Source organism: Symphodus melops (assembly GCF_947650265.1).
Source record: "Symphodus melops genome assembly, chromosome: 13".
In the NCBI taxonomy this organism is placed as follows: Eukaryota; Metazoa; Chordata; class Actinopteri; order Labriformes; family Labridae; genus Symphodus; species Symphodus melops.
The window spans coordinates 24,810,747-24,838,080 of record NC_136703.1 but is presented as its reverse complement, the minus strand read 5'-3'; the positions used below and the strand labels follow the sequence as shown (position 1 = coordinate 24,838,080).

Sequence of the window (27,334 nt, the reverse complement as noted above, 5' to 3'; positions counted from 1 at the left end):
AAGATAAATAAGACGCTGCTCGACGTAGCTACACTGTTCGTGTCTTAACACGTTACCTAAACGCTCAAACTGTTTTTGTAAGTTTAGTTTATTTGAATCAGGGACGTCGTACATAGAGAAAGAGAAGAGATGCTTTGTTTAGCTGTGTTTGTTCCTGGGCAGGTGAAGTAAAACAAATAGGTTGTGTACAAGCTGTTGAAATGACTTGTGATAAAAGTGTGATTACTGTAAATATGTGTTCAGATGATTTTTTTTTCTGCTGATTTAAAAATAAAATGTTGGGATGGAAAATAAAACACAAAAAAACAATGTAATTGTTTTGAAAATTGTTTATTCATTCTCGGCACTGGCAGTCATAAAAACATTATCTCACAAGTACAAACATAAAAACAGCTACTGCAACCGAAGTGAAAACACCTCATTTTCACAAAGTTTAATGATTTGTTCGTTGTTTTTTTTAAAACATAGAAAGTTGCTGTTTGTTTTTACAGTACCATTTTCCCAAAACCTTACACTGAACGACACCAACATTCAGTGTTTCAAAGGGTTTAGTTTCAGTCTCTACAAATACAACCTCTCCTCTCAAATAAGAGGTTTAAAAAAAAACAACACAATCTCTTTGAAATCCTCCAGCCCGTCGAGTGAAACACACGTAGAAGCTTCCTGTCACCATTCAGTCTCCTGTAACTGAAGAAACTCTCTGAGGTCAGAGCACAGAAATGTGGACACACCGAGACAGCACGCCGTGCTTTACATCAACTCTTTACCTTCATGTCTGCGGGCAGGTCGATACTTCAGGTGGACGCAAACAGAAGATCTTCTTCTATTGATCCCAACAATTCTTCGAAAAAGAGACCGCCCAAAAATAAAAATACACTTGAGTTGAAAACTAATACTTACATTTGGTCAAAGTAAATTCAAACACTTTCAAACTTAACAAAAACAGGAAGCTTCCTGTGTCATTAACACCTCATGACATCACACGTTGACCTTTGGTACGTTCCTTTGGGCTGTCTGATGTCACTTCCTGTTTCTCGACTTAACTTCATGTCGTACTTTATTACCTTATTTCAAAATAAAAGCAGTGTTGAATTCAAAACAGCAAGTGAAGTACTGTCAGTTTCAGAAAGTACAAAAATACTGAAATAAAAGCCGAATGATTTTATTTTTAAATGAGGAATAATGGAATTTCAAAACGTGATTAAAAATGTGATTAATCGAGTTTGACCGCCATGGTTAATGGACACTTAAACAGGAAATCTCCTGGTTCTGGGTTCCTGTGTGAATCGGCCTGACGTGCAGTCGGAGTTTGTTTACCATCATTCATGGTACGCTTAAATGAAGACTGAAAAACAAACAGAATCAACTTCCTGTCAACGCATTTCTGTTCAGCATTTTAGAAATATAAAATTCTAGGTTAAACTTTTCTTCTTTTTTTTTTTTTTTTAAAGCTAGTGTTAATTAAAAAAAAAAAACTTTCATTTATTTTCCCCATAGGAGGAAATAAGGAAAGCTGGTTCAGGCAGAAGAAGAGGGCGGACATCTTTGAATGTTGGCAGTAAAACTATCGGTGCATTTTTAAAAACATCTGACTGTCAAACATGAATCTGATATGAACGAGACAAACGATGACGCTGCAGGAGAATGAATGAAAGAACCCCACCTGGCTTCACTTTAAACACACACACACACACACACACACTCTCTCAGACACAGACACACACAAACTCTCTCTCTGACACACACACTCTCTCTCTCACATTTTCTTTCATCCCCATCACAAAGATTACTCGTCAGATTGTCATTACTCACTGAACTAAAACATAGATTTCTTTTAAATTACAAAGGTTTTGTTGATATCGCTGTAAACTACGATGTGTTATTTACAATATAAACTAACGTGATGCAACTTCTCTAAGAATAAATCCTGTCAAAGTTCGGATCGTGTGTGTGTGTGTGAATCAGAGTGAAATATTTCTTATGTTGGCAGGTTTGTCCACGCACACGCATACACACACACACACACACACACACACACGCCGTGTTAACCCATCGGTGTGTTACAAACACGGCCAGAAAAAAAAACCTGCACGTGGTGTCACTTAATACTGCGAGCGGTCCGATCCTGCTGGTGGCTCAGCGGGTCGGGAATCTGCGGGGCGGAGATGAGTTACCGTGTGAGTTTTTGTCTCGTCTTCATCGACACACACACACACAGCTGCTCCGTTTGTGGGGCTGAAAACACACACGCACACACACACACACACACAAAGTGCACGCACAAGCGCAGCATTAAAAGCACCTTCTGCACTGCTGCCATCAGGACGACTTCACACCTCTGCTCCCCTTTTTCAAACGTCCCTTCATTGCTCACCTTCCTGTGACCTTGAGTTTTTGTTTGCGTCGCTCGTTTTAAGAAGCCAGAACGTAAAGGTTTGACTTTTTTTTCTTCTGTCCTTTTTTATTCTCATGTGTGGTCAAAACTTGTGCGTGTCTTTCTCTCTAAGTTTTCCTTCCCTCTCTCCGTTAGTTTCAGTTCCTGCAGCTGCTCTGCCGTCTGTCTGATCTCTCCTTTTAAAAACAAAGCAGGGGGGCTTATGGGTATTGTCACGGCTGTCTGCTGCACTGTTTGTCCCCGTTGTCTCCGGCCCAGGTGAGCTCACAGGTTGCCCCTGGCCTCAGAGGAGGGGGGGGGGGGCGGGGTATACTGCATGAGACGTGGTGTGGCAGGATGGTTACACTCTGCCTCTCTCTCCTCCATCATGTGTGAGTTACAGGAACGAGCGTTTCGCAAATACAATGAAATGCTAATTCTCATTTTCACGGGTTCTTTACTGCGACTCCGAACGTGTTCAGATGAGCTCAGGCTGAGGTAGAGCGGTTCTGGACATCAGGGACTTCTCATCACCAATCGTTTGCTAACAGGCCAAACATGGCGAGCTAACGTTGACTTAATCCGACTACAAAAAAAAGAAGAAGTTTGATCTTAAAGTCTCATTATTAGTTTTGTTTTTCTGTGTAAAGCAGCACAGTCGTTTCTCCACAATTTAAACATCTTCTCATGATTTTAAGATCTCTAGGTAGAAGTGTTCAACGCTTCAATGCAACGTTTTCAAACAGTACAGTCTCCATAAACTAACACAGGGGGGCGCTGTTTGTCTTCTTCTCTGTTTCTATCCTCAAACATCCAGAAAATCAAACGTCCTTGGGAGAATATTTAGTCGGGGGGGGGGGGGGGGCAGCCTGTAACTCTCACTGACTCCCACCTCTTAATCCAGGGTGTGAACAGACAGATTGACTGCACAGACAGTAGCGTGAGTGTGTCCTTTAATCTCCCTCCGGCCTTTAAGGAGGTAAAGCACGCGAGTACAGGACCATGTGAAGGAAACACAAACAACATCTCCTCCAGCACTGCTGGACTCTGAGTATGACGGGCTGAACCTTAACGGCAGCTCAAAACCCTGAGAGGAAAGTCCTTAGTGTCCCACATTTCCCCATTGGGGATCAATAAAGTTGACTGGATATTTTTTTCTTTTTTTTTAACTTACAGTCTTTCTGTCTTGTTGTGCGTCGTTGTGTTGTTAATTTAAGCGGCGTGTGTGCTCCTGGAGGACTCACCAAAAGGCACGTCAAATATCAAAACCAGAGACGTCATCGCAGTGGAAAAAAACAAACAAAAAAAAAAAGCTGCTGGACGAGCTGTACAGACCGCTAAAGGTCGAGGTCACGGCAGCAGGTCTCGGTTGTAATTTCTATGGCTTCAGGGTTGTGAGTGAGGTTGTTAAGTCCCTATAAAGACGGCGTGCGCTTGTACTCGAGTAACTGCATCTCTCGTGTGTGTGTTTCTGTTAGGTGTGTGCGTCCTTTCCAGTTCACGTTTCCTTTCCTCCTCTCCCTACACGGTGTCCTCGTCCATCTTGGAGATTTCGGCCAGCGTGGCGGCAGCCGGCGCGTTGTTCTCGTCGCCGTCCTCGTTGGATTTGGAAGGCGAGGGAGGAGCCAGCATGGCGGTGCGCTCCTCCTTGGGCTGGTCCCTCTCTCTCCTCTCCTCCTCTTTCCTCTCTCGCTCCAGCAGGCGGTAGTTGATGCTCATCCCCACGAAGAGGATCACGCTGGCCACCATGAGGATGACGCCCGAGGTGATGTAGGTGTAGTTGTAGTGGTTGTAGTAGTTGTAGAAACTTCCTGTTAGGGACAGAAGAGGAAAGAGATGAGTCAGAAGCCTCGATAGGCGAGGACGCTAACAACGCTCTCTCGTGGTTGTCGGATCTCTGACCTGTCAGCGGCGGTCCCAGCAGCACCGGCCCGCACTCCACGATAGTGACCAGACCCACAGCGGAGGAGAACCTCTGAGCGCCCACCAGGTCCATGAGCGTCTCAAACAGCACCGCGCTCAGCCAGCCGAACGCAAATCCAAAGAAGATGGCGTAGATCACAAAACCCGTGTAGTCCACAGAAAGCGGCGCCAGGACGTGACACACCCCGTTGTAAAGGACCGCGGCGGCGAAGAAGTACTGCACCCTGGGCCGCACCCACTTTGTGTTGGCGAGCATCCCCATGGAGGGCCGGGCGAACATGTCAACGAACGCCAACACCGACAGCAGGAAGGCGGCTTTCTCTTTGCTGATGCCCATGCTTTTGGCGTAATTTGAGAGGAAGACGAGCGGGGCGAAGAGGCCGAAGAACATGACCACGTTCCCGCTCAGGTACAGCAGGAAGCCGCGGTGTTTGAACAGCGTCAGGTCGATGAAGGAGTTGATGGTCTGCAGGACGCTCTTCTTCTGCTGAGGCTGGACCGAATCCGCCGCCGCCGCCGCCGCCTTGCCCGCCTCAGAGTCGGACTTGGCCGGTTGGGGTTTGGGTCCGATGGGGCGCATGAGCGAGCCGGCCACGCAGCAGTTCAGCAGCAGTCCTCCGAGGATAAGGAAGCTGCCTCTCCAGCCAAACTCGTCGTACAGCCAGGAGTTCAGAGGAGCCAGTGTGGACAGGAAGACGGGGCTGCCAGCCATGGCGATGCCGTTGGCGATGGGCCGACGATGGAAGAAATATTTACCGATCATAGTGAGGGCAGGATTCAGGTTGAACGCCAGACCCAAACCTGGAGGGACACGTGAAGACTTTTCAGTTTATGTTTTTAGATCAAACATGGAGCGAGGAGGATGTTAAACCTCCTACAGAGAAGATCGTACATTTGTTAAACAGAGCCGGTGACATCAAGCGGCCTCGCTAAAAACGGGATAAAGTCGCTGGCTTGTCGTGCACTTATTAATTATTTGTTGAACACATAAAGAGTGAAAGCAGACTGACCTCCCACCACTCCGATGCAGAAGTAGAGCTGCTCCACTGTGTTGCAGAAGGAGGCAGCGACCAATCCCGTCCCCGACAGACAGCCGCCGACGATCATGATCGGTCGGCTACCAAATTTGTTCACGAGGATGCTGCTGATCGGACCTGGGGGAGAGAGAGAGAGAGAGAGAGAGAGAGAGAGAGAGAGAGAGAGAGAGAGAGAGAGAGAGGGGGGGGGGGGGGAGAGGGGGAGAGAGAGAGAGAGAGAGAGAGAGAGAGAGAGAGAGATTTGTGATTGTGGCATTTTAAACAAACAATCATCTTATAATCAACATGAACATAAATATGAATAATTCATTTGTTGATATAAATCATTTCAATAAACAAATATTCAACAGAGTAACCAATAATAATAAATAAAAAAGGATCACTAACAAGGATCAGTCGTCTTAATTATGAAGCTCTGACACCTTTGTTGTTTTTCTTGATCTGAATATTGTTTCAGGCAAAACAAGTCAAGCTGCTCTTTGTCGAGTTCACTGATCAATCAGTTCATCAATAAACTGGAAAACAAAGAATAATTATCTGTAACAACTCAAATAAAAACATTTCAAAAGAAGAGAAACAAAAGCTGAAGAGTCGGATAGAGTCTGAGCATCATTTCCACCGTGCACCAACAGGGGCGCTGTGGTGGCAAAAATACACTAATGACCATGAGCGATTGTGTAACGGTGCCCTGTTGGATGGATGTTACATGAGGGAAGGAAGAAGGAAAAGAGGGAGGAAGAAAAGAGGAAAAGAGAACGGGAAGTGAGGAGGAGTCAGGAAGTGCAGGGTAAGGTCAAAGATCAAAGAGAGAGAGCGATGACAGCAGGAGAGAAAAGGAGACGCAAGCAGATTAGAAGAGAGGAGAATAAAGGAGTGAATCTATGGAGGAGGAGAGAGGAGGAGAAATGTGACGTGAAGAGAAGACAGCAGGATAAAAAAGGGGAGGGAAAGATGAGAGGAAGAGACGAAGAAGACGGGAGCAGCGGAGAGGAGCGGGCTGGAGCGGAGGCGTTTCACGTGCCTCTGTTTGCGTGCCAGCCTCTCCATGAATGAGCCTTCACATGGACGGAGGCTGACACTGGCTCTGCTCAGCAGCTCCGGCCTCAGACTCCTCTGCAGCTCAAACATTTAGCCCAGTCAGCAAAGATTTATTAGAATCCATTAAACAGGAGGATGTAAATAAAAACCAGTGATTCACATGAGAAATGGACACCCAGGCCGGACCCGGACCCGGACCCGAACCCGGGTCGCCTAACTATAGCGCCTGCACATGGGGCACGTGCACCAAGTACCTTGGACTTATGAAGGGGGGAGGGAAGGACTATGTAGAAGAGATATCTGCAATAAACCTGTGAATTTCTAAAATGTGAGCTGAACTTCAGAGAGCAGCTGTTGAGTCCAACCGTGTGGTTCTGTTCATAAGTCTTATTAATGCACAGACACAAAGACGACATGGGGAAGGTTTGGGGCTCGTTGGTAGTCCTGGATCGGTCCTTGCTTGTGTCGCTTTAGATAAAAGCTTCTGCTCAGTGAACTGTAGACATTTTTTGATGCTCAGTTTAATTTGTTTGTTTGTTATTTGTAAATCAAAGCGAAGAACACTCGGTCTCAAGTCCTCTTATCGCATTTAACAGAAGAGACACTAAGTTGGCACAGAGAGGAAAACAAAAGCTGCAATTCACTCTGCAGATGTGAGAGCCTTTTACACACACACACAAACACACACACACACACACACACACACACACACACACACACACACACACACACACACACACACACACACACACACACACACACACACACACACACACACACACACACACACACACACACACACACACACACACACACACACACACACACACACACACACACACACACACACACACACACACACACACACACACACACACACACACACACACACACACACACACACACACACACACACACACACACACACACACACACACACACACACACACACACACACACACACACACACACACACACACAGGGTTTGACCTTGAAACTTGGCAGCTGACCACAATGTCCGGGGGCGCAGAGAACTCGAGCATTCACTCACGCACTCACCACATACCTCTCTCTCTCCCTCTCTCTCTCTCTGGGACACCTAGTTTAGAGTTGAGTCCGTCACTGAGGGTCTGCCTGCCTCGCACAAAGCCCCCTGAGTCTAAGTGGGGTGCCATGTTGAATTTAAACCGAGGACAGAAGGAGGAGAGATTTAGGACGCATACTAAAGACGACCACCTTTCTCCTGAGCGCCAAATAAACAAGGACAGCGATGACTCTGCAGCCACTCAACGCTCACATGAATAAATCACAAAGAGGGCAGTGAGATTATATAAACTCCCCCCTCCTCCTCCTCCCTCGCCCCTCCTGCCTCATTTACTCCCTTTCTCTCTTTTGACAGAAACAAAAACAGAGAGGAGGAAAAGACGACCTCAGCTCTGCTGTGACGCAGCATCCAGGAGAAGACGTCAGGAGTGAAGCCCAGCTGTGACGAGCTTCTTCCTCAGCTCTAATCTTAGCAGAGACACTTTCTCTTCTTCTTCTTCCTCTGCAGCTCCACAGTCTGCTGCTCCTCCTCCTCCTTCATAACCAGAAACGTTCAGGTGTGGAGGTGTGTGAGCGAGGGGAGCAGCTGGTGCTGAGTCACAAACAGAACAGATGAGGGACGTGAGGAAACAGCTGATTTAACCCAACTGTCAGCACAGGAACTTCAGCAGCTCGTTGTGCACGTCATCAGTCTTCTGCTCGTATGAAAAGCACGGAAGGACGTCGGCTGATGATGCTCCGGGACCACGTGGATGTTTTATATCCGTCATCATCACAAAGTCCGAGTTTGTGTCCGAGAAGCCGACGTCTGGCGTTCATTCATCCTCTCGGGGTGGAAAGTCAAACGGGCTTATTCTCATTTACACACTAAATGTTGCTTTCGCCCGTTCACACACACAACTTCACACACTGATGGTGCATCACCTATATCCGATAGCTGCTATACTGGAGTCTAGACGCTGTCCTCGCCGCGCTGGTCACCGTTTGATGGTCCCATCAGAAACGTGAGATGCAGGAATGAGACGCTCTGATCTCTTAAATCAGGGATCCACTCGAGCGCTGAGACGCTTCCTAGTCAGCCATCAGTGTTTATGACACTCACACAGAATCCTCTCCCATCACTGTCACAACGGGTTTCAATAGTGTCGGCTATATTAGCATGATTAGCATGACGCGGCTCATATAACCTGGGGCTGCAGGACATCCTGTGCACCTTTAGCTGTATGAGTCAGGATGGGCTGCGTGTGTACGTGCGGCGCCCCATGTGCAACAAGCCAGTAACACAGTCCTGGTGATTTATCGCCGTCTCTGCAGTGTGAGCAGGCCTGAGGCGTGCAACTGCTTGTTTTAGCTCATTCTGAAACAGTGAGTATAAACATATAATGGAGGGAAAATAAACTACTCAAACATCTGGCTCCTGGTCTGACATTTCTCTCCTCCTGCACACGCTGAAAGCTGCTGAGTCAGGCAGAACTAAAGATGACGACGAGCTTTTTTTAAAAGACTCTAACAGATGATGATGTGCTTTTTTGCACGTAGGAAGCGACGACTGGAAACACTGAGGAGAGAGCACTCTTTGTGCCTCCGTGCAGAGAAAGAGAGAGAAACCTGAGATGAAACTTTAGCTCATCTCAAACTGGATCCGACTCCTTCTTTAATCCTGCTCTGTTGTTGCAGCAGGACAGATAAAGCAGCTGATTCAATGAACACATAGCTGATCTTGTTCAAGCAGCCTCGCAGACACCGTCTCAGGTGTCTCTTGTTTTTAACCAGCAGGTTTAGTTGGAAGATAAGAAGTGAACGGTGGCCATGTTTTTCTCATCTCTAGTTTCTCATTTAGCACCAAGTGTTACACAAGCTGTGAGCGGAGCGGAGAGATGAAGAGCTGATTATGTAAGTGAGGAGAGACGAGAGAGTTTGTTTGTGTTCTGCTTCGGTGAAGGATGAACTACAGTGAGAGATAAAGACACACTCCTACTGTATAAAGCTTCCTGTTTGATCCACTCGCACTTCAACGCTTCCTGTTCCTGTATGTAAAGCTCATGGAGGAGTAAAGGATGGGCAGAAAGGTCATCACTAATGATGCGTTCACACGTGCACAGGACTCCTGAAGTTTAACACGTTTCACTCGGACACTATGCCGACTTTCTCCCGTCAGCTCCCGAGTATTTTTTCTTTTTCCCCTCCACATAAAGTCCGAGCGAGAGAAGAGAATCCCTCGCTATCAAGCACAACATGCTGCCGCTTGTGTTTTTGTTTGATGCAAACTCCTCAGGTGTTTATATACGGAGGGTTTATAATCCAATGGATTCATCTGCAGAGAAGTTTCATGTGAACCCAGCCGACGGGGTTTTAAAAATAACCCTTTCCGATGGTTTCTCCCGTCATAACCGCACGTCCTCTGAAGCTTTTTAGACCAGAGGTTTCACGTCTTTTCACGTCTTCTTCTGTTGAGCTACCTGCTCTTAGTTTGTTATTATAAGAGCTGAAAGGGACGATGCAATTACATATACAGACTAAAGGTCATCAGAGGTCGGATTATTTTTACATCTTTGTCATGCTGTTGGCGTGCGTTACAGTTTTTAAGATGGCGTGCCTCAAGCAAAGTGTCATCTGCTGCCTGAAGGGCCAAACTTCAGTCCAGCAATCAGCTCAACTCAGCCAGTCAGGTTTTTGGTCTTCATCCAGCGGGGACGACAACACACCTCTAAGACTGTCCCAACAAATCAGAGATTATGGACTGAGGTTGAGAAATCCGTAACCACACAAGGTGGGATTAACCTCGGATAAAAGGGTTGAAAAGGAAAAGCTTATGTCTGCTTCCTGTTAAATAAAGTTTGACTTCTTGTTTCCATCAGAGGAGGAACATTAAAAAACAGACTCACCTCCGGCGTACATGACAGCCAGCATGATGGAGGAGATCCAGGACACCTGACTGGGAGTGGCGTCGAAGATGACCTCGATCTCCTTGAAGAAGACGGTGATGGATTTGGGGAAGGCGTAGGAGAAACCGATGGAGATGAAGGCGCCGACGACCACCGCCCAGCCCCAGCCCCCTTCAGGAGGAGTGTACCCCACGGGCCCGCCTAATGCTGGAGGCATGGCTGCTCACCACGAGGACCAAGGAGGACGGGGAGGTGGAAGACAGCCGAGGAGCTGCACTGCTTTCAAAACCTGCAGAGAGAAAACAGTTAAAGTCAAATGTTCCTGAAGGAACGTTTGTTTAGCTGTCATGACTACACGGGACTGTAGACTGAAGGTAAAAACAGCCTTAAAATACACAAATACAAAAACACATCCTGAATAAAGGACGCAGTAAGACAGAGGACCTGACAAACAGATGGTTTACATTTTTTGTCGGTGAAGAAAAGAGAAAAAGAAAAAAGATTTTCAGATGTAGAATATCAACACACCTACATTTGTTTGTTTTTTTATAATGTCTGCAAGAAGGATGAGTTCAAAGCAGCTTAGCGATCGATATCACAAATCCATATATATACATTTTTTTCTTTATGTTTAATCAATCAGTTTAGCATCACATGAGACACAGAAGGCTGTGAATCCTCCTCATATAGAAATAAAGCAAACAGATCTGTGCTCATTTAAGAAATGAATTGAACACTTAAATCAACTGTCCTGCTGCAGACTTCCTGTAATCACCTGAGCTGTGCCTCCTCTTAAAGTCTGACTCACTTTATGTCCCACATACTCACTGCTAGGAAACCAAATACCTGCTGCTGGTCTTACTGGTAGCCATAACAACCCGATGAGCCCAGTCCCTTCAAACCAAAACTGCACATTTTTTCCCCACTCAGTATTAAATGTTAATGCTTCCAAGTGCATGCAAAAATAGCAAACATCCCCTGAAGAGTGCCAACTCATCCAGCGACTGAGCCGGCTCGACCTCATCTCACATCCAGATCCTGCACGCACGCCGCGAAGCTCCCTGCTCCACATGCAACGCTGGACTCACTGCAGCATTATATTCAATATTTCAGTGACACACAGACACATTTACAGGAGATCCACGCAGCTGGAAGAACCCCGGGCTTGTTTAATGAATGCATCCATCTTTTTTTTCCATTCAGGCTGCATAAAGCGGAGCTATTTATGGCCGACTCTCACATCAAGGCAGCCACTGTTTGGGACGGTTACCTTAAATGGACTCCTGGAGACAGAGACACAAAGCACGCAGCGCAGCCACTTCACATCACATATGCATGTTGTGTGTGTGTGTGTGTGTGTGTGTGTGTGTGTGTGTGTGTGTGTGTGTGTGTGAAGAGCAGCTGAGCGCTCCGATCACAAATCAACAATTCAATGACTAATGAACAGCCAGGTGTCATGCTGCCCTACACGGCATTAAGCCTGGATCACGCTGTAAACAAGCGAGCTCCTGTGATCATTACACACAGTCAGCTTGTTACAGTAACTGGTTTACACCGCTGCAGGGAGCGTTCACGTCTTCATGGCGACCGCGTTAAAAGCACGTGATACGTACAAACGGACACATCTGGGATTTTTTTGATGTAAATGCTGATTTTATGGGTCAAAATGTCCAAATAACCAAAAAGGCAACTGAGGGGATTAAAGACGAGATCCTACAGGGAATAAAATAAAGAAATGTGCACCAATAAAAGTTGGTCAAACGGTCCCCAAAAGGCTTCCTTCTTAGACAGATCAAAGAGTTGGGAGTTGATATTTTATCACAGCACAGAACGTGCAGAGACCAAACATCTTCGAGTGACTCGCTGACATTAAGAAGAATAAACGTCGTGCGACGTCGTGTGAAAAAACGGAAACATCAGAAAACAAAAGATCAGACGCAGAAAAACCATCACCTTTCATTTTTCACAATAGTGACTCTTCCATTTCAGCAACGGCCTTTTTTAAACTTGATTCACGAGGTCAGTAATCCAGGCCGACAGACGTCTGACTACAGTCAACACGTACATCGTGACGTCAGACATCAAACACAGTAATGCCCGCGTGTATTCAGGGACTTCCCACGTGGTCACACTGGCCTCAGTGTCGGTGTCAGTTTCAGTGGAGTCGCTGAGCAGCCGGCCTCCACTTGAACCTGCAGCAGACGTCAGAACGAGCCTGACTTCAATCAGTGCACGTCTGGTGACGGCTTGCACGAGAGAGAAGCAACAACGCGTTCAATTCAACAAGAGAAAGGAGGAAAGGTAGGAAGCGAGTTCTGCACCGGGTCGAGGAATCAGGAGCTCTCGACGAACACGGGACAGAACAAAGTCTTTAACGATCTTTATGAACGTTTTATAGGGAGGTGAAGGAAGGTGGAAGGACGGAGAGTGAGACTTGGAAACACTCGCTGGGCCTCTCGAGACTTGTTTGCCATATTCACCTTTCACACAGACGTGCAGACTCTCACACGCGTGTGCAAACATTCATTCATGTCTTCTCTCTCTACAGCACAGTTTGAGAAGAGAGAATAAAATAAGTGTAATCCAAGCGTTCCTCTTCTGCTGACAAACATCCTGAGGTCGGCTCATCACAGGGCGCCGACCTCGCCTGCACAGCCACCTTCCTGTCCCGAGGAGGAATGTGATGACTACAGGGACTAATGCTTTAACCAGCCTCTTCCTTTACTTCGGATATGAACCGCTCACATAGAAAAGTGGTACTTGGAAGGTTTTAGTCAATTCTCAAAGCCTCGTAACTACCACAAAAAAACATGAAGGTGATTTATCGGTAAGTCGAGCAAAAGACATTCAGCATGATCGAGTCACGTTAGTGAAGCTGTTTGTCGACTTTACAAACACAAGGTGTGCTGGGAAGAAATAAAAAAAAAATGCAGGAACCTTCGATTTGGAGCCTCAAACGTGTCCCGAGGTCAAAACATGACCTGGACCTGGGGTCTAGTTCGGACATGATGAATAACCACCATGTGATCGGACAGCTCCCTCCCCCCCCCCCTCCCCCCCACCCGTCCAACTGTGTTCCTAGAAAGTGAACTCACTTAAGACTTAAACGGCGCTCAACAGATGGATCATTAACAGAGGAAGGAAAACATCAGAGAAGAAGAAATGAGAGCTGAATAAATCGTCCCGTTGTCCAAAGATGATTCAAATCCAAACAAATAAAAACCGAACACTCGTTGGGTTTCACTCCTCTTCTGACACCTCGACCCCTCCGACAGCTCCTGTTTCCTTCTGACTTTCTCCACGTGCTCCAGCCGTGTTCAGGCCTATATGATATAAATATACATGCTGGGCTTCTGGGGGGTCATCAGGAGGCTTAGTTATATAAACCAGCTGCTCATTTCTTGTCTTCCCCTCGTGTGGCTGACTTGCGCCTCTACACGTGCAGACGACACTTTCCGTCCTCCGTCATGCTCACCTGAGAGCAGAGGAGGCACAGAGGCTGTTTCCACTCGTTTCTGATGCACCAGGGATTGAACGTATGTTGAAAAACACACGCATGCACAATCAGAGTGAGGCGGCGTCTCACAGCGAGCACATTTGTTTTCATTTGAAGAAAATAAATAATAACTGCAAGTTTTTCTTTAACGAGATTATAAACGGCCTCAATTTGAGTCCATTAATCAAACAGGGATTCAAACTCAGTTCAGAAGAACATGCGACCTCCCTTCTCTGATTTCCTTATTTCACTGTTTAACTCAATTTGATCTTCAGATAATCTAATCTGACTCTGACTAAACTATCGAAGGCAAAAAACTGGCATGCACAAAAAACCCTCCTCAGTCAGGCTTCGGGTGTGTGTGTGTGTGTGTGTGTGTGTGTGTGTGTGTGTGTGTGTGTGTGTGTGTGTGTGTGTGTGTGTGTGTGTGTGTGTGTGTGTGTGTGTTTTTCCTCAGTGATGTAAATAATGCAAATTTAACAACATTTACACAAACAGTGATGCTTCTGGAACATTTTATGAATCTGATTATCATTTCCTCTGTGGTTACTCTGTGGTGAGAGAGAGAGAGAGAGAGAGAGAGAGAGAGAGAGAGACAGAGAGAGAGAGAGAGAGAGAGAGAGCGAGAGCGAGAGACAGAGAGAGAGAGAGCGAGAGCGAGAGCGAGAGACAGAGACATAGAGAGAGAGAGAGAGAGAGAGAGAGAGAGAGGGAGAGAGGGAGAGAGAGAGAGACAGAGAGAGAGAGAGAGAGAGACAGAGAGAGAGAGAGAGAGAGAGAGAGCGAGAGACAGAGAGAGAGAGAGCGAGAGCGAGAGACAGAGACATAGAGAGAGAGAGAGAGAGAGAGAGAGGGAGAGAGGGAGAGAGAGAGAGACAGAGAGAGAGAGAGAGAGAGACAGAGAGAGAGAGAGAGAGAGACAGCTGCAGGCTGCGAACGGGTGGCGAATGTAAATCTCTGAAAACAAAGGTCGCCTGTTGAGAAAATATGAGCGATAACTCATAGCTGCTTTTTTTTAAATAAATGTGTGTGTGTGCTGCGTGAGAGCGGTTAGCTTAACAGGCTCTTCAACGCTAACTAATAAGGGAGGGACTGAGCTAAAGCTACATAACTGTACTCATGAAGAAGCTCACGCACAACTTGAAGCATGGAGCGCGGCGTGGGCTTGAAGCTTTACACACACACACACACACACACACACACACAGGACCCACTTTAGCCGTTAAAATGGAAAACAGACCGAGGGGGAATGTAACGACGGTTAACTTTAAAGGCTTCCCCAGTGGGAATGGATTTCTGTTTCCAGCTCCCCTGAAGTCCCACCGCTCTGTTAGGTGTCCCGTGTCTGTGCCACTGTGTGTGTGTGTGTGTGTGTGTGTGTGTGTGGGTGTGTGTGTGTTTGTGTACCAGCGAAGCAGGACAACTTCTCAATGAGGCCATTCATTAAGGAGTAACAAACGCTCCCTTTAATTCTGCAGTTACCTGAACAATCCTTTAAAGCGTAGATTTCAGACCTCTCTGCCCTGAGCAGCTTCCCACAGTGCAGTCAGAGATCAGGATCTACGTCCATGACACCTTTCACACTCTGGACCTGAGCCAGGATCCCAGTAAGAGTCCGGCTCCTTTGATCGTGTACCGTGCCCCGTGTCCTCGGGCACGATTTATGCGTGCGGGAGACGTAAACGAAACTGTGAACTCAAACGAGGAAGTGGAGCGCTACATGACGAAAACGCCTCCTGTCACTTCAACAAAAACAAAAAACAAAAGTGGAAGTAGGAAGAGGGAGGTTGTTGTTGGACAAATACCAAAATACATCCACAGCTAGCAGGTCGGACTCAGTCTGTGTGTGGCTGCTTCTTCTTCTTCTTCTTCTTCTTCCTGCTTTTTGGCGGGCATGCTAACCAAACAGTGCGTAGTGACGTCGGCTCTACAGCAGTGGGTACTCAGGTACAGAAGGATGTGAGTGATGTGAAGGCAGACCGAGCAGCAGAGGAGGAGGAGGAGGAGAGGGGGGAAGAATCGTTCTCAGGACGAGAACGACTCACGTTAAAACGCTCTAAATGTTTGCATCCTTTTCATCCAATCAAAGACGTTCATCACGATCAGATGAATTAATACACAACTGATGCAAACGTGCCAGAGCCTTCACCTGTAGTTACTGTATGCTTTCTGGATTAACCGTCTAATCCAACTAGAAGATCATTGCAGCCACCACACAGACTCGGCCTGCTTTGTCTGAGTCTGTTTGGGGTTTTTAATCCTCGAAGTGGAGCTGCTCATACAAGAAGGGAAACTACAGCCATGCTTGGAAACACTGTGACGAGTAAGAGGAAGGAAATCCTCCTTCTGTTCTTGACACACAGAGTCATCATGACTGTGCGAATACTCTAACTCCGGTTAGTTTAAGGCAGCCACCAATCAGGTCGCACCTCACAGAGACTGTTTGTGTAATTTAAGTCCTTTCACTAAGCGTGATTTGTTCTCGACACTTTAACGGCTCTGTGATACATGCTAGCTTAGCACTAACGACCTCGCAAAGCTCACAGGCATGATGTGGCCCCATGCATCCTCCACACACACACACACACACACACACACACACACACACACACACACACACACACACACACACACACACACACACACACACACACACACACACACACACACACACACACACACACACACACACACACACACACACACACACACACACACACACACACACACACACACACACACACACACACACACACACACACACACACACACACCTGCTTGAACATGTGCACAACAACAAGTACACAAACGTGCACTGATACGTTTGCTTTCTGTCACAGGCTGAAAATGTTCTTAGACTCAAACCGGGGTCTTTGTCATCTCCCTTAAATAAAACAGAGGTGTTCAAGCTCTTCCCCTCAAGTTGAATTTCCCTCTGGATCAATAAAGTATCTATCTATCTATCATCTAGTTCTTTAAAACCCCACTTTTTTTGAAACTATTTATCCCCGTGGGGAAATCAGTACACCGAGCGCTCGACCACAGGGAGCAGCAACCCGCATGAACCCTGACGGAGCAGCGACCCGCAATCCGGGGTTTAAGTGCCTTGCCCAAGGACACATCGGACATGTTACTCGCAGGAGCTGAGGATCGAACCCTCGACTTTCCAGTTAGAGAGACAACGACTCACTGAGCCACAGCCGCCTTTTGGTAACATGTGGAGCGAAAGGGTCCAGATGTACAACAACAACTTCCACAGTTGTGTTTGGTTTTTTTTGCGTCCACCTTCTTGTTGTGCAGTGAAGCCCTCAGGACTTAACAACGTCCATCACGGACACGATTAATGTGAACTAACAAGCTGCACGTGGAGGCAGCGGTGAATCTGTAAAATGTTGAAACGCGTTTAAACTTCTCAGATTTAAAAGACTGAAGCCTGGCAGAGATGAACGTCTTCAGGCTCCTCACATCTGGTTCTACTCGTAATCATTAGCACACACCACTTTCTTATGACTCCACTCATTTACTGTCTTAAATTCCTCATAATGAGCTGCATCCATAACCAGCTTTCCGCTCACACACCTCCAGTGTCCAAACACTTCCAGTGTGATCTGAATCTTCACCGATGAAGCTGATAGTCCCGAACATAAAACCCCACACATCCGTCCAGTTACACTTCAAACGTCTCCTCGATCAACTTCAACAGAAACAAGTCGTGACAATAAAGATCAACACACAACAATAAATGTTGCACAACGACGCCCGACAAAAGAACACATGCTGCCTTCAGCAAACTAAACCGGACTATCAGAACTTGCGCAAGAAACTCGTTTTAATGCATCATCATCATTTCGATGCATCATCATCATCATCATCATCATCATCATCAAACAGAAACATGTCGGTAACAGCACGAAGAAAGAAACAAGCCCCATTTTAAAATCCGTACTTTGTTGTGAAACACGCCAACGTCTGAGATGCTACGGAAAAATCAAAACGTATAAAAACTGCTCCGTCACCAACACATGAAGGTTTAGTGACACCCAGAGGGAAACATTCAACCAGTCAGTCCTGCAGAGAGGGGTCCAAGTCCAGAGGACAACACCCATAAAAGCCAGTCCACTTACCGCACGACAGAAACTTTACACTCACAGCTCAGGCTGTAAATCACTTTTATCTATATATAACTACAACTACATCCAGGAATCATTCTGTGCAGCGGCTGCTTTCTAATGACACACAGGAACCTGCCTTCTCTGAGTTCAAACATGTGTACTTAATGTAAATGATTTTATAATTGCACTAATTATTTGCTTAGTTTTTTATTCTAATGCACTCACTTGATTTTGTTGTATTTCTTCACACTTCAATAAAGCTCTAAAAGTTTATCAGCTCGAAGCAGAGTGAAACTGAGCTTCCTCCACGTCACCCTGCCAAGTGGAAAATGACATAGCAATCACTCACTTAGTGCACCACCAGTAGACAGTATCCCCCTGGTCCCAGTCTTATTAATAGACAGATCTTTTTGGGACAATGGAGGGAGGGGGGGGGGCTGGTATGGGATCTTTCCGATGAGCACTGATCAAGGGGCTACAATTGTGGATGAGCATTTCTCGGCTCCTAACCAGCGACTCAGATTAGTAACTAGATTTTATTGGGTTTCCTCCGACGGGTGGAAGGTCTGTAAGTGTGGCATTCACACACTGAGGCACAAACTGGACACGTTAGGAGGACATGTCAGAGTGAGGAGGGCTGCACAAGGCGCCACGGGCTGCTGCGGGGGGGTCTGATGCCTGGCTCAAGGGAACTTCGGCATAACTCTCATACTTGGTCCGTAAATGGTTCCTTCATTTTATCTAAAAGTGCCAATTAGTTATCAATTTACAAAATGATCAACACATTGTGTGTCCTTTAGATAAATAAAGCGTTTGTTTGCACGTGTCGCATCCTGTCGCTATGACAACGGTCTGTCGACAACAGCCTACTTTTTTGCTGCACGTTTTATATTCGCGATTGTTTGTTTTACCGATCAAACAAGTGAGTGGGGGAATGTCGTATATATGTGGAGAAGAGCGCCGGTTACATCAACAGCGACTTTCTGAAATGTGGAAAGGATTTCAACTCGAGCAAAAACTTCAAAGCGATTGCAAAAAAAAAAAAAAAAAAGACACCGGCCGCTGTGCTTTTCCTCCAGGCGGCTGTTTTCCGAACGCTCTCTACTCGTTTAAAACAACTTTCAAACATATATGCTCCCATAAAAATGCATCAAAAGGGTGGACACAGGGCCTAACACACTAACTGTGCTTGTGCACAAAGCAGCACATCAGCTTCATGGTTTACTGTACTGAATTTCCTAATGGGGGGGTCCTGCAGCCCCTCCAGTGCTGAAAACAAAACCTACGCCCTTGGGTCTGACCCTCACAGACTGCAAGCATGTGAAACTCATTCAGCTCTGTGAATAACAGATAAAACACACATTAGAGGCCGCGCTCGGTCACATGCACTGCTGAGTGTAAATCAAAGCTCTGTGTCCATACGCTGTCCGGGGGTTTGGCTCCGTGCCGACTGGCTGTGTGTCCCCGGGCGACAGGCTGCCAAACACGGCAGCACCGGCCGCTCGGACACGGTCAGTCTCCGGCCTCCTTCACGTGATAATACCGCCACGCTCAATGAAAACAACGTGAGTTTAACAGTGCCCTATATATACGCCGTGATTTTAATCATGAGCCCTGTCGTAGTAAAAGGAAATATAGAGGAAAGGGAGCTAATTAACAACTTGGCAGATGAAGTTGAGATGAGAAAAGATTTTAAAAAACAGCCGTTTAATTCGAACAGCAGCTCTTTGTTTCGATACAGCACGCGGGGGACGGTTGGTCCACCGTTAAGCTCGTTCACTCACCCGAGGTGCTCTGGAAGGTTCGGCTCCGTCCGCTTCAGCTTCGGTTCGGTTCGGCGTGTGTGAGCTTCGTCCGTTGTGTCCTTGTTCTTTGGCTACACGTAGATCCACCAACAGCAGCAGCAGCAGCAGCAGCAGCTCACAGGGTACCACACGCGCAGACTGGCCAACTTCTGGGATGGTGATGATGATGACACTACAACCACCGCGCATGCGTGTGAGAGCCCGAGCGCGTGTGGTGGAATCTGACCAGATGCACGTGCGTGCAGAGGGGGGGAGATGACTCGTGTGGTTTAGTTGTTCTGCTGAAACGTACTTAAAGAGAGTTAAAATACGACTCGTTTGAAGAAGTATTCAAAAACATTTTAATGTACCGACACCTCCGTGTACAATACTTTAGATAACTATAGAAAATACGAGCGCATTGAGTCTTATCAGGGCAATAGAGGCTACTGATTTCAAAGTGTACTTACTGTAGACTATCAAAGGTAAAGGTGTACTCTGTGTGTGTGATATATACCTTAAAACAAGATAAGAAAGAACTGAGCCACGTGTTAATCATACACACAAACTACAGCTTTCTCCTCACCGTGTAACAGAAACAACCTTTTACACAGCCTGTCACTTGTAAAATACAATTTAAGTATGAGAAGTTCTCATAAATGTAACTTGTAGATGCGATTAGACTAGAAGAATTTACAGGGAATAGAAAGTACCTGATGGAGACTATTTGTTTGAAAGGCTAATGCAATCCAGTGCAACAGTGCTGTAACAGCTTGAAACTGCTGACTGTGCAAAAAATATGCCTACTGTCCGTTTTGACCAGGGCTGTAAGTATTTAGTTTTTGGAGTGTTTAAATTATTGCTGAATGTCTTCTTTATGTCATGAAGTTTGTCAAATGTGTCATGATGGGGAAACAGGTCAAAGCAGGGTAATCAATTTCCTTTCCTTTAAAGAATAGTATTTCTCTTATCCTTACTGTCCTCTGAACCTGTGAAAAGTTAATAAAAATATAGTGACTAAAACTATTTTTGTAACACTGAATAGCTCCTGTTGACATGTCATATCCAAATCTTGTAAAATTGGATTGCAGCTCTGGAATAAAAAAGAAAGTGGTCTTTTCATTAAACGTCTTTTAAAATGTAAAAATGCAGGTTTGTGTTTAATTAGAATGATTTTTGGAGGAGGTAGTCAACAGATTAATGTGTGTGCCCCTTGCACAGAGGCTCAAGTCCTCCAAGCAGACAGACCCGGGTTCTAAGCTGACCCGTGGCAGGTCACTTCCTACTCTCTTTCTCCCTGAGTTCTGTCCGATTTCTAAATAAAGGACTAAAAAGCCCCAAAAACAACCTTTAAAAAATTATGTTTTGCACAATACCCCTCACACGGTTTCATGCAGTCCAATCAGCACCTCTCATGCAGACAGGACTTGTGTGCCAGACGTGTTTTAATGTATTGCATCATGCTGTTAAACATCATCGACATTGACAAATAATGTGTGGAAATCCTGCTCTTTCCCTCTCTCTCTCTTTCTTCAAGACAATTGCACAAATGAGAAATCCCTTGAGGTAAAGAGGGTGTGTTGCAGAGAGACAGTACATGATTATCAAATGAAATGAAGTCTGCAAGCAAGTGCTGCAGCAGCAGGAAAAATTCACACCACGTTTTCATTCTGCACTTTGACCCTTTTTTTTTTTATCAATAATGACTGTTGATGTAATCACAGCGGGCAGTAAAGATACTCGGTCATTATATTGCTAGATTTCCAGAAGTCAAAGCCTTAGAAAAATAAACTGTCAGTGCTTCCTCATTTACTCGTCCATTCATGCTGTGTCAGAATAATCCAAAAAGGTCAAAGCATCATCTCTAAAGGTCAAAGGTGAAAAACTGGAGTTGATGACTTGTTGAGGTAATCTCCTTTCCTGTAGATGAATGGGGGGGGGATTCAGTGCTTTGCTCAAAGTGCTTTGCTCAAAGGCACGTTGGCAACACTTCTCAGACCAGTTTCCAAACTTGGTCTGCAACAAGACATGAACTGGAAACCGTTTAGTTTAAACATCATCACCCGCTGCCTGACCACTCACAGTGAATTTCTCCATCAACTCACTTCACTTCACTTAACTTTACTTGGAATCTTGCAGGAAAAGATGGTGGGTGAAAAAATATCAGCTGTTGGCATTCGCACATGCAGCTCACTTTGTGAGTCTGGAACAAATGAATCTCTTGTTCTATCACTACACATCCGCACAGTGGAAGCTCTAAGGTTGGAAGAAGCTTCTTCCCATCTGGTGAAATCGTTCTTTCTGAGAAGCTCAGGAATGAAACATCTTGTCTCTGCGGTTCACTCCTCCAACATTGAGCAAATGCCTCTCGTAGTGCATCAAATTAACATTCCTCATTCCCCACTAAAGAAAAGGAACCAGCCGCTCTTGGCTCTCCTGTAACAGTAAAAGTAATCTGCCCCTCCATAGACACTCTGATCATCTCCGGAAAGAAGTTGAACTCTTACCCTGCGCTCATAGTGATCCAGGTCTCCGGAGCTGGATCTGCTCCACCTGTTTTAATGTGCTTTTGTCTTATTTCTGCAACCATTGCCATCTTCTGACAAATGCTTCCAGTTGACGGCATGTGAGGGAACTTTTGGCATAGCGATGTGACAGTCACTAATTGGAGTATTCTTAGTTTCTGCTAATGATGAGGAACAAGAAGAACAGTGGCAGGGTTTGTGTAAGGACACTTTTGGAGTTTGAACTGTCCTCAAAATTCTGGACCAAACTGTTGAGATTTTTTACTTTGAAGAGATCCTTTAAGTTCTGTTGGACTCTTTCCAACCAAGCGGCTGGTTTCTCCTTAATATTTATCTGACCCTGGATCCCACTACAAGTAGTCTCTGGATTAAGTAAGATAACAATCAGTTTAAAAGAAGAAGAGGACACACACAAACTCCTGTTTTGTTGCTTCACGTGAGGCGGAGGAAAGAAAAACACAGACATGGCAGGGTGGCTATCAAGAGAAAACACAAAGTAAGGATGATGGGGGGATGGGGGGGGGAGGACTACAGGACAAAAACAGAGAATGAGAAACAGATGTTGTTTTTGGGCAGCTTCAGTGGGAGTTTTCAGGGCGTTAAGGATGCGTGCTGTGAGTGAAAACAGTGTTTGTGTGTCAGTGATCTTCTCTCTGTGCTCCAGAGGAGCTCACTCGATCAGCACACAGAGAACAATGCCTTCAGTGCTGGAGTAAACTTTATCGCTCAAACTTTGAGACCATAAAAACTGCCAATGTGCAGAGTCCACCGTGTCGTCCATGACGCTCATGTTCTAACCAGTAAGTAACTCAAAGACTCCCGTTGTGGTATTCTTAGTTTTCTGTCCCTTTTACCTTAAACATCGAGCGTTTTTTTATTCAGTTAGTGAAGTCGATCAGAGAAACACAGCTCCTGCATCTTCTCTGCATTCACTCTTCCTTTACATGCAACAAAGACAGGCTAAACAAACAGGGGTAAAAAAAACTCTGGTGTACCGTGCAGTGTCTGCACAGACTGAGTCTGGTCTCCGTCTGCGGGTTTGAAACACAATGACGTCCGCTCTGTGTGAAAGATCAGGGAACCCGGAGTTTTTTAGGTCACAGCTTGAAACAGGTCAAACCGTATCGATCCGATTGTCTCACCCACTTTGACGCTAAACTCTGTGGTGTCCCCCACCTTTGTCCTACAGATTGTTCGCGTCAACAGGCGCTCTTACCTCTGCCCCACTCACTTTTTACCCATATTTCACCTCTCTCTGTCAACGTCAGATCAATTCCATTTGAGTCAATTAAAACATTCATGCATGACATTGGACGTGTTGTCAAAGTGTTGGATTATGGAGATTTTAGGGTTAGACATTAGACGTTAGAAGAAAGAAGGTTAAAGAGTTAATACAAGTATACTCATGTTTACGTCTCTATTCCTAAGTGTTGTCCCTTTTGTTGGGAATGAGAGTCACATATAAACTTTTTCACTGTCAAATTCTTGATAGAAACCCTCTCTAATATTTCACATGTTTTAACATCCTGTTAGAAAGTCTAAGTCTGTCACAGTGTGTGTCTTATGCTTATACTCAAGTCAGACACATGCACACCATTTTCCTAAAAAGCTCCATATTGTGGTTAAGGCCATATTCTGAAAAAGACGCTACGCAGGGTGCTTAGCTACTGGAATATTCCTGTTGATGTGTTAATCAGCATATTCTGAATAAACCCTAATAGTAGTAGAGTAGCAGCATCATAACAAGACATCATCCAGGAGCGTCAACACATCCTTAAAGGAGCAGATAGATAGATAGATAGATAGATAGATAGATAGATAGATAGATAGATAGATAGATAGATAGATAGATAGATAGATAGATAGATAGATAGATAGATAGATAGATAGATAGATAGATAGATAGATAGATAGATAGATAGATAGGTTCGCTTGAATTAAACATGTATGACTCTAAACCCTCACATGTTATTCTGTGAGGGTTTGTGTGTCGTCACTGTACCAAACAACACAATCAAACACTGTCACAGCACAACACGGTGACCAGTACATTCCCTCTTTTTTGTACACTGGAGTCATGTGTTTTGTATCTGCAAGCTCATGAAAGAGCTGTAGAGGTGCATGTGTGTGTGTGTGTGTGTGTGTGTGGTGGGGGGGGGGGGGGGAGAGCATGCTGAGTGTTGAAAAGAAGAAGAGGGGTCTGGGTTTGTGGGGGGAGACAGAAAGGCTCTCTGGTCTCTGCTGAGCTCAGAGCTGAGGCCTCTGCTCTCTGACACACGAGTGAAATGACATTTATCTGGAATGGTGGCACATGAACAGAGAAACTTAGACTCGCTGCCCTGGGAAGATAAAGGGCTAAAGCTAAAGGTCAAGTTCACATGGTCACAGTGTTCAAATCAGTGCGGAGAGTAGCTCCATTATTGAAGTTCTGCATCTGAATGTACACGTTTGTATTTATACAACAGGATAAATACAAATGTGGAGCTCCATGGTGATGATGGAAGAAACGATGAGGAAGAATTATCAGCACGGCGACATCCACCGACAGGCCTCCAAAGCCCTCTTTGGTAACATTTTTGGGGACGCCATGTTTATCTAGTCTATGAACTAGCAGCAGTCACACATCTGGCCCTCTTTTCTGAAGAACATCAGCAGCAGTGAAGGGTCAGCTGTTGAGATATTGTAAAGGAGGATAAACATTTAACGAGTCGAATGTTAGATTAATACAGAAACATTAAAAGAATGGCATGTGGTCCTCTCAGCCAAGAAAACACAACATGAACCAATAAACCCAAAACGTTGACGAACCAGATGAAACTTTGGCAAGGACACTTTGTTCACATTCAGGCATCAATTATTCAAAAACAAGGGTACAAGTTATCAGCATCAGACTTCTCCGGATGAAGCCACAACATGGACTTTGTTTCCCTTTTTGTTTCTTCTTTCCAAACTTATGACTCTTGCAGCAACAAAAGGACATTAAAGCCATGTGCAGGATCCTCCAATCACAGCGGAGGAGGAGCTGCCTCGTCTCCTAAAACTAGGTCAGGGGGGCAGAAACAAAAAAAAAAAAGGAATCAGCTTTTATTTTTTTCTCCACATGAGAACATGTGTGCTTGCATGTGAGCTGCTGTGCTGTCCTTCATGTTTTATGTGGACACGACCTTTACTGCAGCTCTTTGAAGTCAACGTCCTTCACTGTGCGTGCATTGTATAATGATACACACGCACACACACACACCCACACACACACACACACACACACACACACATTTGTCAACATAGACGGGCTCTCATTTAAGTTATTTACAGTTGCATCACCTGCCTGTCCCTGACCTGCTGAAAGGTCAGTCTGGCAGAAGATCCGACTCTTCTTCTGCAAAAGCAAAACCATCAAATAACAGTCAGGTATGCTAAATCTTGTTTGGGGGATTATTGTATAGAGAGGGGAGGGGGGACAGCGGGTGTGTATTGTAACTAATGTCTTGTGTCCTGCCTGTCTGTATACTGCTACTGGATGTCCTGAATTTCCCTCGGGATCAATAAAGTATCTATCTATCTATCTATCTATCTATCTATCTATCTATCTATCTATCTATCTATTAAAGCTTCGCACACACTAATACGACATGTATATGACGGATATTTGTCTGAAAACAAACACCTCTAAATTAACTCATACCAAACATAATCAAAGGGTCCCTGTGCTGTTTGCAGGCAGGCCATAGACCAACACTAAAGGTTTGTGTTTTTGACCGTTTATTGTCATTAAGCAAACATACATAAGTGCGTGCATGCAGCATTGTGACAGAGGATTGTTGTAAGGGATAATTGGGGAGGGGAGCTTGACTGCTGGTGAGATAAGGGGGCTGAGAACGGTGGGCCGATGATGCGTCTTACTGGTCCGGTCACATTATTAGTGGTGGACGAAGCTGTTAATCTGTCTGCTCTTGTGTGATTTAAAACTGCACCTCCAACCTGAGAGTGTCAGGTCTCTGCTGAGCTCAGAGCTGAGATGACTACTTCCTGTTTAATAAGTAGCACTTGATAATAAAGTAGACACGTCTTGCATTGTTACTGGGGAATGAGTAACTAAACACTAGTTAATGAAGCATTTGCTTTTGTTGTTTCCTTTTTTTTTCCTGTTTTCAAGAAGAAGAAAAAAGTTCCATACAGCAAATATTACAGGAATTAATGCAGAGAGCAGAAATTTGTTATTTTACAAATACAAAAAATAGATGCTCATGTTCTCCTTTGTGCACAGGGTCTCAGTAATGCAAAGATAATAGTCCACAGTCTGATTATTCCCTCATGATCTCCCTCTGTGCAGTCAGTGTGTCATTAACTGTAAATATTGTATTAGCTCTCACCGTGAGTCTGAAGTCCTCGTGTTGTTGTTGTGTGTCTGCTGACGAGCAAATGTACGAGCACACGGGTAAGAAGAGACGGGGGCTGCTAGGGAAGGTCGCACATTCATGTACAAGGGTTCATGTGTGTCTGTGCATGTGTGTGTGTGTGTGTGTGTGTGTGTGTGTGTGTGTGTTGGTGGGATGCAGACGTGTACCACATGCGTCAGATGTCTTTTAGTGGCACAGGAATGTCATACATGTTGTGGAGGAGAACACACATGTTGGAGAGCAGCGGCTTCCAAAATGTTTTCTGTGACGCCCACACCGAAGCTGAGAGAAAATCTTCCACCACGTCTGCAGTGAACTTTTCTATAACCGTGTTACCTGTGAACTTGAAAGGATAATACTCCAGCTAAAGCTAAAATAAATACAGGAAAGTCTAAAGACGTAACTGAGCTGAGGATCACCGCAGAGTCGGTTATCTTTGAACAGGAAGGTCGGGGGTTCGATCCCCAGCCACATGTCCGATGTGTCCTTGTGCAAGACACTTAACCCCCGAATTACTCCCGCTGCTTCAAGAGTGTGTATGAATGGATTAGCTCATACTGATGGACACTTCAGTGTGTGAAGTGTGCAAATCCAACCTCGGGATGTTTGTGTCTGCCAGCTGACAGGAATGAACGAGGAAACACATGGTTGTCATTTTGTGAGTCATGTGACTTTACTTGATTAATTTTCTGTTTATATGTAACTCAAACAGACGCACC

At 45.4% G+C, this 27,334-nt stretch overlaps 1 protein-coding gene across 2 annotated transcripts; it reads right to left on the bottom strand.

Moving 5' to 3' along the window:
• Nucleotides 1-314: 314 nt before the first annotated feature.
• On the bottom strand, nucleotides 315-19,972 carry LOC306833920 (monocarboxylate transporter 1-like). 2 transcript variants are annotated; one of them, XR_013780429.1, is made up of 5 exons: nucleotides 10,302-10,572; nucleotides 5,308-5,451; nucleotides 4,277-5,098; nucleotides 768-4,185; nucleotides 315-687 (listed from the first exon to the last, which is right to left on the bottom strand). XR_013780429.1 is itself a non-coding variant. In XM_079359555.1 (5 exons), exons 2-5 carry the CDS (start codon nucleotides 10,516-10,518, stop codon nucleotides 3,896-3,898), a joined length of 1,473 nt encoding a protein of 490 aa, XP_079215681.1. In that variant the 5' UTR covers nucleotides 10,519-10,572; nucleotides 19,694-19,972; the 3' UTR covers nucleotides 315-3,895. The 2 variants fall into 2 exon arrangements, 1 of the variants encoding a protein (XP_079215681.1); XM_079359555.1 differs by adding an exon at nucleotides 19,694-19,972 and having other exon boundaries at nucleotides 315-4,185.
• Nucleotides 19,973-27,334: the final 7,362 nt, after the last annotated feature.

Coding starts and splice junctions, on each gene's coding strand:
- LOC306833920 (XM_079359555.1), bottom strand. CDS start 10,518: ATGCCTCCAGCATTAGGCGGGCCCGTGGGGTACACTCCTCCTGAAGGG. Junction 5,452..10,301: donor GGCTGTCATGTACGCCGGAG/GTGAGTCTGTTT, acceptor TCTCTCCCCCAG/GTCCGATCAGCAGCATCCTC. Junction 4,186..4,276: donor GCTGGGACCGCCGCTGACAG/GTCAGAGATCCG, acceptor TGTCCCTAACAG/GAAGTTTCTACAACTACTAC.